This window comes from Enhydra lutris, unplaced genomic scaffold (assembly GCF_002288905.1).
Source record: "Enhydra lutris kenyoni isolate GAN:26980312 unplaced genomic scaffold, ASM228890v2 scaffoldscaffold32, whole genome shotgun sequence".
Classification (NCBI taxonomy): Eukaryota; Metazoa; Chordata; class Mammalia; order Carnivora; family Mustelidae; genus Enhydra; species Enhydra lutris.
In genome coordinates, this window is record NW_019154116.1 from 145,188 (window position 1) to 158,702 (window position 13,515).

General features: G+C 46.2%; 1 protein-coding gene across 8 annotated transcripts in view; it reads left to right on the plus strand.

Annotated features, from left to right (window-relative positions):
* LOC111153400 (succinate dehydrogenase complex flavoprotein subunit A) overlaps positions 1–12,414 on the plus strand; it is a 28,561-nt gene extending 16,147 nt beyond the window's left edge. For 7 of the 8 annotated variants that reach the window (XM_022512412.1, XM_022512405.1, XM_022512406.1 and 4 more), the window contains 5 exons: positions 2,784–2,902; positions 7,748–7,859; positions 8,057–8,187; positions 10,434–10,547; positions 12,073–12,414. In XM_022512412.1, the coding sequence (XP_022368120.1) occupies positions 2,784–2,902; positions 7,748–7,859; positions 8,057–8,187; positions 10,434–10,547; positions 12,073–12,159 (563 nt within the window). In that variant the 3' untranslated portion in view covers positions 12,160–12,414. The remainder of the gene's footprint in view (positions 1–2,783; positions 2,903–7,747; positions 7,860–8,056; positions 8,188–10,433; positions 10,548–12,072) is intronic. The other variant, XM_022512413.1, reaches the window with a different exon arrangement.
* The last annotated feature ends 1,101 nt before the right edge of the window (positions 12,415–13,515 follow it).

Consider the following 13,515-nt stretch of genomic DNA (forward strand, 5'->3'; position numbering starts at 1 on the left):
TAATGTTCTCTTTAGAAAAGCCCCTGTGAGGGAGTTGTTTCGAGAGGAAGTGTGTCCCACGGTGCTTGGTTGTTACAGATCACTACTCGCAAGGGAATATTTTACACAGTCCGTGTGACTATATGTAAGTTCTCAGTACTTAGGAAAAGTAACTTTGGTTTTTCTGGGGAAAAAAAAAAAAGTAAATGGTCTGTTAAAGCAGAGCGTAATGCGCACAAAGGGTTGGGCACAGGTGTCCCTGCGGCGTCACGGTGGTTTTCAGTCCGTGATTGTGCTCGTCTGGTCACCTAATAACCTGAGGGAACATCTGGTCACCTAATAACCTGAGGGAACAGCGCCCCGTGCTGGAAGCGCGAGTCCTGCCGGGGCCAGGACGTGCACTGTCACGGGGATCTCCAGAGGTCTCTGTGTGGGTTCCCGTGGCCTCTTCGCTCAGGATTGCAGGTGACATGAAGACACTGTTCCCAGGAGTAGGACGATGGGATCCCTGGGCTCTGCCCATTAGGCTTCACTGGTGGTGACCGTGCAGTCTCAGTTCTGCTGTTTCTATTGAACAAAAGCTTTTTGTATGGATTCTACGTTGGGGGAGGTCTTACTGTCCTGCTAGTTGAACACAGCCCTCAACATCACGCGCCACCCTCGCAGTCCCGCCCGCAGTCCCGCCCGCAGTCAGCAGATGCGCGTGACGGTTGCCCCTTCAGACGCCGTCTCCCTTACTCCGACCAAGTCGCTGATGGGCAGAGGTGGGCCCTGTCCCCGTCTGCTGCAAAGGCAACAGTCGGATCCCCTAGTCTGGCAGAGAATCAGTGCTCACTGCACTGCAGTGGTGAAGCCTGAAATCAGATCTCCGAGCAAAGCAGAAAGTTCGAGCTTCCCTTTGTTCGAAAATGAGAAAAAGGAAGTTTTATTAAAATATTTTGTACTTTTATATCTGAAGGATCGATACACACTTCAAAAATATTTTTTAAGTTAGTGATTAAAAACAGAATAAGGTACTCGTCCATGCAGTAGCACAAATGGACCCCAGACGTGTTGGGTCATATGATCCGGGCTCCAGAGGCCACACACCTCAGGTTTTACTTGTATAACATAATGGAAGAGACAAAATTGGGAATAAGATGGCTCAGTGGCTGCCATTCTATCGCGGTGGGCCTTCCCACTGAGCAGGGAGCCTGACGGGGGCCTCCTTCCCAGTATCCTGGGATCACGACCTGAGCCAAAGGCAGACGCCCAGCAACTGAGCCATCAGGCGCCCCGTACTTTACAACTTTTAAAACCAGAAAGGGAAGGAAAAACGTTGCTACATCCTCCCAAACATGAGAATTTTAAACGTTCTGTACCCTGATTATGTATCTTATTCGGTACCTGAATTGTGATGGTTACGGGAACCCATACCTGTGTCGAAATTTGTAGAATTGTGCACCTAGAGAAAAATAATTTTGGTAAATGATCACTTTTCAATTTTAATTTTTTTTTATTTTAATTTTTCAATATATTTATTTTTAAGTAGGCTCCATGCCCACTGTGGAACCCAGCACAGGGCTTGAACTCACAACCACGAGATCAGACCTGAGCTGAGACCAAGGGTCAGGTGCTTAACTGACTGAGCCACCCGGAGCCCCAGATGATCACCATTTTTTTTTTTTTTTTTTTTTAAGATTTTATTTATTTATTTGTCAGGGACAGAGGGAGAGAGAGCGAGCGAGCACAGGCAGACAGAGAGGCAGGCAGAGGGAGAAGCAGGTTCCCTGCCAAGCAAGGAGCCTGATATGGGACTTGATCCCAGGACACTGGGATCATGACCTGAGCCGAAGGCAGCCGCTTAACCAACTGAGCCACCCAGGCGTCCCGATGATCACCATTTTTAAAGAAACGTTACAAATAAAAGCAGAGACCGCAGCTGGCCTGGAAGAGCTGGGGTGGGTCACACGAGAGACTGGTGCCGCCTTCGCTCCTTGTGGAACGCGGCTATGAGCAACCCTGCTTTACCCGCAGACCTTTGCTTCCTCATTTCATACCCTCTCCCATATTACCTACTGAAGAAAATACATTTCCAAATGTCATTTAAAGAAAAAAACTTTGAAAAATTTTAAAACATTTTAAAATTTTAAAATATTTTAAGTTTTCGGGGGCACTTGGGTGGCTCATTCGGTTGAGCGGCTGCCTTCAGCTCAGGTCATGATCCCAGGGTCCTAAGATCGAGCCCCACATTGGGCTCCCTGCTCGGTGGCAAGCCTGCTTCTCTCTCTCCTTCTGCCTGCCTCTCTGTCCACTTGAGCTTTCTCTCTCTGTGTCAAATAAAAAAAAAAAAAAACTTTAAAATATTTTAAATTTTCAAAACATTTATCTTTTTAGAAAAGTCAGAGAAACATATCATGAGGTTTAGGTAAGCAGATGCAGAGGTCCGAATCAGCAGGAGAGTTTTTTAAACATGCCTGGCCAGGCTCTCCCTCATCCCTGAGTGAGGACCATCATTGGTGGGGGTGGGGCACGTTGGCAGAATTTTCGGAAGCTGCTCGCTATCGGGAAGGTGCCAGTTTTCCATTCAGTAGAGTAATAATGCATAAATCTAATTTTTAAACTTAGGAATGGTTTCTGTTTTGTTCAGAGATTTCTTACTGGATACCTACTCCTTGCCAGAGATTTGACTTCATGTTTACCCTTTGGCTCCATCAGTATGTGGTGCCTTAGGGCTCAGGTGGTCCAGGTGGAATATCAGCTCAGATTATGTGTACATCTTCCCAACTCCATTAAATTCTAGCGTTTTGTCTGTGTTTCTTAAGGAGATAAAGTTCCCCCGATCAAACCAAATGCCGGGGAAGAGTCTGTCATGAATCTTGACAAGCTGAGGTTTGCTGACGGAAGCATAAGAACATCAGAACTGCGGCTGAGCATGCAGAAGGTGAGCACCCGCACACACCCCGGCGGGGGGGCAGACTGTGTGCCCACAGCCCTGTGCCAGGCTCGGGGCCAACAGCAAAGGGACACATTCCACCTGAAGGCTGGAGTTAGCCGCGCAGGACAGAGACGCAGTCCTGTCGTGCGCCCCGGGGGCTTGCATGTGGCTCTCCCCTCCTCCGACCCTCTCAGCTGTCAGGTGTGTGTCAGAGCCTAAAAGGGGAGGGACAGTGCAAGGTCTGAGGAGCTGTTCCCAGCTGGGAGCTCCTTAAAGCCCTGCAAAAGTGTCTCATTGCCAAGAGGTTAATGCCCCGTCACACCCAATCTCCAGCAGCTCTGCGGAGACTCTGAACTAGGCCCATGAAGCCACTAAGTAACAGCAGGACGAGAGGGGACTTCAGGGTGGGGGGGGTGTGGGCTGGGAGTGGTGATCTGATCTGTGCACCGGTGGTCGTCAGGGCGTTTTCCTTCTAGATCGGCATGTCTGATGGGATCTTCTCTGAGGATAGGATCACGGGTTCCCCCTGTGACCTTGGAGCCTGTTGTCTGACTAAAGAACTGAATCTTAATTTTATTCAACTTCAGTTGACCCTAAAGCACTACTTGTGGCTGCTGCATTGGAGAGCGGAGGGTTAGATAAACACAGCCCGTAAGACTGCTAGGCATCCTCCAGAGTCTTCAAATACAGGGATTCCTGGTCCATGAATGGGATCTCTGTCCAGTTAAAATCATGTTCAAGGATTTCTTTGTGGAGGCGCATTCTGAAAAGAAGCCCCTTGCTTTTAGTCATATGCTGAAGGGTCTTTTGAGGTCACCATCAAAAGAAAAATGTCGCATACTGCTACTTTTGTAGGACTGTGGTTCTGTGTTTGGGCAGGCTGGGCTCCAGGGAGGCTTCCAGGGAAGGTGAGGCAGATGGCGCCAGTGAAGGACAGAGGTATGTTGAAGGAAAGCAGACGAGGTGCTGTGCAGGACTTCCACAGGGTACTGACCCAGGAGTTGGAGGCCAGCTACGACAGATGTAATCATTGCCCTGGGTCTTAGGAACCTCTGTTTGGGGGTGGAAATGGTAAATTCATGAGGTATTTTGAAATAGGAAGTCCTAGGGGCGTTCCCACCGAATAAGGCGTGTACAGATCTTTGACTTGTGGTGGTGGTACGTGCCTGTGACAGTTGAAAATGTTCGAAGTCATAAATGCATTTAAAACACCTCTAACTTACTGAATCTGCTCAGCCGACCTCCGTCGTCAGCCGGCAGTAGGGAAAACTCATCTGCAAAGCCTGTTTCATAGTGCGGTGTCGACTGCCTCGTGTGGCTTATTGAATACTGAAAGTGAGAAGACGGCTGTGTGTGTGTGGACGGTGGTTTACCCTCCGAATCGTGGGGCTGAGTGGTGGCTGCAGCTGCTGCCAGTGCCCAGGGACGCCTACGGCAGGCACATGGCTAGCCTGGGCAAAGAGGAGGATCCAAACTACGGTGTCTCTGATGCAGACCGCTTCTGCATCACTGTGAGGGTGAGGAGCAGTAAGTCAAGCTGTCGGGGGTTAGGGACCATGGGAATTGTTACCTGCCGGGCCAGGCAGTGTTCTAGATGCTCCAGTTGTCTGAACAAAATCCTCCTTGCTGGGAGTGCACGCTGCGTTGGAGGACTGGCTGTTCCGCTGAGTTCAGCTGGTAACAGTAAGAGAAACGAAACAAGGTATGTATTGAGAAGGAGTAGACAGAAGTATCATCATTTACAGACACAGTTAAAAATCTCAAGACCATAAGTAAAAAATTAGTAAAAATGAGAATGAACTAAGATATCTGTATAAAAGACTCCTCAATAGCTTTCCAGGATGCTTGCAATAATCCATTTGAAAATTAACCTCATTCACAGTACAACCAGAAGTTTTACAATGTCCTAACCCTGAAGAGTATGAAAACGTGGGCACTGAAGAACATAAAAGAATGTTTTAACTAACACCTACTAGATTCTAAGATAGTTTTTTCCGTTTGCTTGTCCCGAGAGGCCAGGACATTTGATGTTGGGCGTTACAATTTTGAAATGATGTACTGTTCTGGGGCTCCTGAGGGGCTCAGTGAGTTAAGCATCTGACTTGGGCTCAGGTCACGATATCAGGGTCCTGGGATCGAGCCCCACGGCAGGGATCCGGTTCTTCATCCTCACTTGTGGTCTCGGTCTCTCAATAAAATTTTTAAAAATAAAACAAAAATAAAATTATGTATCATTCTAAAGAAGGAGATGACATGCCTGTTAAATAGAACTAAATCAGCAAGCTTTATTAGCTTGTGGTAGAGGTGCGTGCACAAAGTGGAGTCCAGAAGTAGGCCCAGGCACACACTGTGATTGAGCATGGGGTAGAGGGGTTTTTCAAGAGCGATGAAAGGCCATTCAGTAGGTGATAGGAAACAAATGTAGATCCGAAAATAAATGTCAGGTTTATTTCATGTCATATTTCTTAAGATCATAAACCATAAAGCCATAGAGGAATTTAATATATGAGTGGTTTTCTGCAAGATTAACCAGAAGACGGGCAGGGAGGATTCCCAAGGCTCTGACTTCTCACTCTTCTTCATGACCGCCCACGCCACGCTCTCTGCTGACCGCCTCAACCTCAGCACTCCTTAGTTTGTGTCACCAAGGGGCCGTCTGCTGGCTACTAGAACATTTGCCACCAGATCTCGAGAGTGGAGCTAGTGTCTCCTTGGGACTTTGAAGGTGGAGCCCTTATGCCCTTTGTGCCACCATTCAGTACAGCGTGCCTCGAGTAAGTCTGCTTGCGATCACAGATCCTGGCCGAGTTCCACAGATGACCTCCCCGAAATGCAAACTGTTCAGCTTTAATGTATGTGGATTTAAGACACATATTTAATGGGAACGTAGAAGCATTTTTTAAAAGCTTTCATCAAAACTGCATTTTAACATCAATTTATGATATAACTGTCAACGAGGCAAGTATAGAAGGAGTGTACCCCAGTGTAATGAAGGCCGTATATGATGAGTCCACAGCTAGTGTCAGACTCAGTGGTGAAAAGCCGAACGCTTTTCTCACCCCGGAGACACGACAGAGATGTTCACCGCACCACTTGATTCAGCCCAGCCCTGGAAGTCCTGGCTGGAGCAGTCAGGCAGGAAAGAAAGCGTCTACAACGGGAAGGAGGAAGTAAAATTCACTGTTTACAGACCTGCAGATCACATGACACAGACTCCACCAAAAAACTTAGAACTAGTGAGTGAATTCAGTAAAGTTGACAGATACAAAATCAGTACATAAAAATCTTGTTTCTGTTACACAAATAATGAACATTCTGAAAGAGAAATGAAGGAAATAATTCTGTTTACAATTGCATCAGAAACAGTAATTTTGACCAAGGACGGGGAGAAATCTGTACACTGAAAATTGTATAAAGCATTAATGAATACAGTTGAGGACATAAATAAGTGGGAAGATACTCTGTCTCATGGACTGGAAGAAGTAATACTATAAAATTGCCATATTACCCAAAGCTGTTCACAGACTCGGTAGTCTTTATTAGAATTCCAGTGGCATTTTTTACAAAAACAGAACAAACAAACCTAAAATGTGTATGGAACCACAAAAGACCCTGAATAGCCAAAGCAATCCCAAGAGAAAAAAAAAAGCTGGAGGCATCTCTCTCCCTGATTTCAAACTATATTACAAAGGAATAGTAATCAAAACAGTAAGGTATTGGCCTAAAAACAGACCTCTGTAGATCAATGGAATAGAAATAAGCTCATTAATAAACCAGTGTATATGGCTAATAATTTACAGCGGAAGAGCCAACAATATCCAGTGGGAAAAGAACGGTCTCTTTAATGGTGCTGGAAAAACTGAAGAGCCACATGCAAAAAACTGACTCAAAATGGATTAAAGACTTGAATGTCAGACTTGAGACCATAAAACTCCTAGAAGAAAACACAAGCAGTAAGCTTCTGAATGGCGGTCTTGGTGGTGACTTTTTGGATTTGACATCAAGAGCAGAGGCAAGAAAAGTAAAAATAAACTGTTGGGACCATAGCAAACTTAAGCTTCGGCACAGCAAAGGAGACCAGCAAAATGAAAAGACAGCCTATAGAATGGGAGGAAATACGTGCAAGTCCTGTATCTGATAAGGGACTCACATCCCAAAACACATAAAATACTCCTACAACTCGGTAGAATAAAAACAACCTAAGAAATGGGCAGAGCATCGGAACAGACGTTTTTCCAAAGAAAACATGCAGTTGGCAAACAGACATGAAGAGCTGCTCAGCATCACTCATCGTGGGGGAAATGCTAATCAGAATCACATCACTTCATCTCACACCTTCAGAAAGGGTTAGTATCAAAAAGACAAACACAAATGTTGGCAAGGATTTGGAGAGAGGGAGCCCTCACGCGCTGTTGGTGGGAATGCAGGCTGGTGCAGCTGGTGCGGAGAGCTGTGTGGAGGCCCCCCAATTAAAAGTAGAACTACTCTGTGATCCAGCAATCCCAGCTCTGTGTATGTATTCAGAGGGAACGAAAGCGCTAATTCCAGAAGATGTCTGTGCCCCATGTCTATTTCAGTGTTGTTCACAGTAGCCAAGAAAATAGGTGTCTGATGGTGGATGAATGGTTACTGACGATGGGCGTGTGTGTTCTGTGTACTGTGTATGTGCTGTATATACGTGTACGCATATAGGGTTGTGAGTTTGAGTCCCACATTGGGTTTAGAGATTATTTCAAAATAAAATCTTTAAAAGTAAAAATGAAACGCATAAGAAAAAGTCTGAAGGGTTTACCAGTTTTAGACCTGGCTTCACACCAACTGGAGAATTACAGATGATATTTTGTGTTACAGTCGATGCAAAATCATGCTGCAGTGTTCCGTGTGGGAAGTGTGTTACAAGAAGGCTGTGAGAAGATCAGCCAGCTCTATGGAGACCTGAAACATCTGAAGACGTTTGACCGAGGTGAGCAGTTTGTGGGGCCCTGGGTGTACTTGGGGCGCCGGGTATCTGCTAGGCTGCCTCAGGGCCCTGTGTGTCCCATGTAGTGCTGACTTCACTCTGTCCTTGCTGTGTGAGTGGATGCTGGCAACCCACAGCCACAGCCCTGAGGGCACATCGGACTGGATCCTGTCTCTAACGGGTGCCTTGTGTGTCCCCAGGAATGGTCTGGAACACCGACCTGGTGGAGACCCTGGAGCTACAGAACCTGATGCTCTGTGCGCTTCAGACCATTTATGGAGCAGAGGCCCGGAAGGAGTCGCGTGGCGCTCACGCCCGGGAAGATTACAAGGTGCGTCCTCACAGCACATCCCAGGTGCACATCATGTCCTCCGGCCACGGGCATTGCTCAGTCCCTCACCGTGCACTTTCTGTACATTTCACTCCATCTTCCCAAAAGTAAATTGAAAAAATGCTTTTTTTCCGCCTCTGATAACTTTCATACTTTGGTGTCACTGTGTTTGGTACCAGCATGACTTTTTCTTGCCACCATCGGCCTCTGCTCCTGCCAGTGGCGTCTCTGAGAGCCCACCCGACTTTTACCAGGTCCGAGATTAGCCTGCAGTCTGAGTACTGTGGCCGGAAAATGTTAAAAATGAGTAAATGATTGAGGCCTGACCTCATCTTGGTCTGATTTCTTTTTCTTTTTTTTAGATTATATTTATTTGAGAGAGAGTGCACACGCATGAACAGAAGCGGCCGGGCTGGGGGTGAGGGGAGGAGAGAGAGAGAGAAGCAGACTCCTTGCCAAGCAGGGAGCCCGATGCGGGGCTCGATCCCTGAGATCGTGACCTGAGCCAAAGGGGGCTGCTTAACCAGCTGAGCCACCCAGGTGCCCCTGAATGACCTGATTTTTATGCAGAGTACAGCTCAAATTCTTCCAGACAGAGCGCTCAGCATATGATGGGAAAACATTGCGGACATGGGCACTTGAGGGCAAACACCGCTTTCCGGACAGATAGGCTTTTGTCCGGGACAGTGTGGTGGAGCTGGGAGCAGCCACACCAGTCAGCTGGGCACAGGCGAGTGGGAAAATTGGCCCCAGCAAGGGGCTTACATTCTGAGTCACTGTGAAATTTTATTAAGTTACCTGCCAGCCACTGAAGCTGGATTAGATTCAGCCTGATGAAGCACATTCGTCACATGTACTGAGAAGTAGACGCCTCCCCAGCTGTGGGTCGCTTGGCAGTTCGTGTGGCCGCGGTGAACGAGTTTCTGTTCAGTCACAGCAGTCGGGCAGGTGGAGGCTGCTGGCCCCGGAGAACTCACCCCTGCTGTGTGTTCAGAAAGAAGGGAGGGTGCTACAGCCCCGCTTGCTCCCGGGTTTGGGTTTTATTTTATTTATTCATTTATTTTTATAGAAAGCTGCTTTTGGTACACTTTTGTGTTTTAATTTTTATTCTGTTGACTTTTTTCAAATTTAAATTTTAGGTAGTTGACACATGTGCAGTATTGGTTTCTGGATTACAGTTCACCGATTCATCACTTACATACAACACTCAGTGCTCATCACAACAAATGTCCTCCTCCCCCCACCACCTCCCTCTGTCAGCCGTCAGTTCGTTATTATTTGTAAATTTTATTTTTAAGTAATCTGTGCCCCCAACACGGCGCTGAAACTCCCAACCCCGTGCTTCACTGGCTGAGCCAGCCAGGTGCCCCTGGCTTTTATTTAAAGCAGCTCTTGTATGTCTTTTCCGTTACCGTGTGTAGGATATGCCTTAATAGTATTCAGCTTCTTTTTAAGAGTTTTTGACCAAAATTTTAATATAATTGCTTAAAGTGAAACATTTAAATGAAAAAAGCTAAAAGAAGAAATCGAAATCTCCCAGTATATGAGCAAAAAGACAAAGTATTTGATGAACTTTTTTTTTTTTTTAAAGATGTTATTTATTTGACAGAGATCACAAGCAGGCAGAGAGGGGAAGGGAAGCAGGCCCCCCGCTGAGCAGAGAGCCCGATGCGGGGCTCGATCCCAATACCCTGAGACCATGACCTGAGCCGAAGGCAGAGGCTTAGCCCACTGAGCCACCGAGGTGCCCCTATTTGATGAACTTTTAATTGCATGAAAGATCAGGCTAATTTGTGCTGTGGAGGCACTGGGATGAGCGAATGGTTTGCCCCACGCTGCAGGATGGACGGGTGCTCCGGGAAGCTGGCTGCTGGCAAACGTGTGACGATCGTCTCTCTCCGTCCCACTTGGAGTTGGGACTTACTTGCACTTCTTTCATACTCTGTGTTCTTCTAGGTCAGATATACACAAAATGGGTTTTCACTAGGAATTTTAGAAGGAAAGGGACATGGGTTGAAAAATGGACTGGGGATGTCCCGCTCTCTGTGACCAAGGTCTGCTTGGGACAGTGGATACCTCCTTGTTGAGTGGGATCTAGGGGGATTCGTATCAGACGAGTCTCTGATGTATCATTTTAATGAGTTTGCCCTGGTTTCCAGTTACATTGCCTTGTTAGAGAAATAAGACATTTGTAGTATAATTGTTACTGGCATTTTCTGAAATATAGTTCCTTTCTCTGGCCTCAGGAGCGGATTGACGAGTATGATTACTCCAAGCCCATCCAGGGGCAGCAGAAGAAGCCGTTTGAGGCGCACTGGAGGAAGCACACCCTTTCCTATGTTGATGTCAAGACTGGGAAGGTGTGTAGGGAGCGTGTTCTGCTCACGCGTGCGCTGATGAGTATACAGTCCCACACGTTCTGCAGTTCAGCATATGACGGGCTGGGAGAACCAATGTGGTTTTAGTTGACGGGTGACAGATTTGAGACACTCCTGGAAAGGACACTCAGGCTTCTGCCTGGAAACAGAATCCAGTGTAGGCGGGTGGTTTAAGGGCTGGCCTTCCACAGCTTTAGCCCCCAGCAGGGAGTGAGCACCCAAGCCTTGGTGTGAGGGGAAGGGACAATGATTCTGGAGCCCCTTGAGCGTGAGGACAGGGGACAGGAGTGGGACAGGAAAACACTCCTTTTCTCCCATCGGCCGGACCACCTGGGAGCAGCCTCCGGTCGCCCTGGGGTATTCTGTGCAGCCGGTAGCATCGGCCTGGGCGCAGAGCAGGCAGAGGAGGGGTGAGGTGGGCAGAGTCCTAGGAACAGCCAGTGTCAGTACAGTGGAGGCTCCTAGTCTGACTGCAGCAAAGCACAGTTCACCCATTTGGCATTTCTGCTGGGCATTAAGAATCAGAAATAAGACATAAAGTGTTTACCCGTACGCCCTTCAGGCTTGTAAGGGATAGTCTGCAGAAACGATGTTGTGCTCTCTTGCCATCGCTTAATACCGAGAGCCTCAGGTGTCTGATGTTTTCAGGTAGGCAGTAACTTCCTTAATTTTGCATGAAGGCTCTTTCCTGACAGTGTATAGAAAGAAATCAGACTTCCCTCTTGGTACAGTCCTGCTTTTAGTAATGTTCAGGGCTTTTCACAATTACAATAGAAAGTATAGAAAGTACAAAAATAGAATTAATTTTTGTAAGCTGCCCAGTCAGAGATAGCCTTCATTGCCGTTCTGAAATATTTCCTTCGGGTTTTGCATGTATGTGCGTACACGTTTCCTTACGTGTATGTATATAAATACAAGTAGGAAAACGATTTGCAAATACATAGTTTAAACATAATTAAAGAATGATGGTTGTATGCAGGGTTTCACTTCTTGACCATTTGTGTAAAGCATCGAGAATTTAATACATTGTTTTATTTTTTTTTTTTTTAAAGATTATTTATTTATTTATTTATTTGTCAGAGAGAGAGAGAGAGAGGGAGAGAGAGCAAGCACAGGCAGACAGAATGGCAGGCAGAGGCAGAGGGAGAAGCAGGCTCCCTGATGAGCAAGGAGCCCGATGTGGGACTCGATCCCAGGACGCTGGGATCATGACCTGAGCCGAAGGCAGCTGCTTAACCAACTGAGCCACCCAGGCGTCCCTAATACATTGTTTTAATTGCTGTATTTCATTACATGGATTTACCATAAGTTACGTGGCTGGTCCCCTGTTGTGCATTTAGATCATCTTTTACTTTGTTACTGAAAAATACTCCGGTGAGTCCTTGTGTTTTTAAGTTCCTGAAATATGTCTGCAAATAACTTTTATTGCTAATTTTTCAAAAAGGCACAAGAGAATGCTATTTGTATGTTTTTGTTTTATTGTCGATTCTTTTTTTTTTTTTTTCAGGTTTCTTTGGAATACAGACCAGTGATCGACAGAACTTTAAACGAGGCTGACTGTGCCACAGTCCCTCCGGCCATTCGCTCCTACTGACGAGACCAGAGGTGACCAGCTTTTGTAATTATGTATAATAGCTCGTGTGTGTCTTCATTTCCTGATTGCCTTTTTAAAATCCCGTACTCAAGTGAGTAAGGAAGGCCATTGGACTAGGGGTCATCTACCCGGTGGCCGGAAGCTTGCTGGTAATCAACAGCCAGAAGTGTGAATGAAGCCTACCTTTATCCTTTGCTTCCTTCTTGTGAAATCGTAAAACTGGGCCTGATTCTTCAATAAAGCATAAATTGCACACTTCTATCTCCAAGTTCATTTAAAGCTTATACTGTTTAATTTGAGGCATGTTTGTTGACCTAAAATACCGAAATCCAGAAATCTTGTATATATTAAGTAAAAATGAATTTTGGTGTTGACAGCACATGAAGAAAAACATTTCCTTCTTGTTCTTCGTAAGCAAATTGTTTAATGGGTGACCCTGTGTCCTAAAGAATTTAAGTGGCCAGATACCAAAGGACACAGATGTCAAGGGTTTCTTCCTTCCCGGCTTGCTTGTTCTGGGTCCCTTTCCTACCTAGTGCTCGTGCGGGGCTGGCTTCTGTATGATCCGGCCCGTAACAGTCAGGGTCATGGATTTTACTGTTTCTCAGTTTTAGGGACTATCTGGTAATTACGTAAAACATTCACGTTTTCAGAGCTAACCTCCGTTGTCCCTGAATCCTCTCCCCTCGCTCCCCCATAGCAACCACTTTAGTTATCTTCTTAGTGAGTGTTTTAAGAGAAAAAGAAAGCAAATCTGTATGTGCATTATTATGCACACCTTGTCTGCATATCTGGAGATCATTTCTTCTCATCAGCGAGTCTTCCCTTTTTTGGCTGCATGAATGCACCTTACCCTCCAGTGGTAAGCGCTTGTGTTCTTTCCAGTATTACGGATGCCACCATGAGTAACTTCATGTGTGAAGTTCTTTTCTTTGAGGTGGAATCCTAGAAGGAGAATTGCTGGGTCCACGGGTAAATGCACATGTTCTTTTAGATGATCTCAGATTCTCTTCCCCAAATTCTCTGTGATGGAGAGCCCCTACAACTTTGCAAAAAAAGAATGATAGCAAGTGTTTGGAGATGTTCGGCAATCATTTAATGAGAAATTTTACCTTAAGTGTAGCATTTTTCTTTTTCCTTCTTTCTTTGGGGGGTGGATAGCATGAGGTATGATTGGCATAAGTCAATAAACTTGGGGGGGGGATAGCATGAGGTATGATTGGCATAAGTCAATAAACTTGGGGGGGGGATAGCATGAGGTATGATTGGCATAAGTCAATAAACTTGGGGGGGGATAGCATGAGGTATGATTGGCATAAGTCAATAAACTTGGGGGGGGGATAGCATGAGGTATGA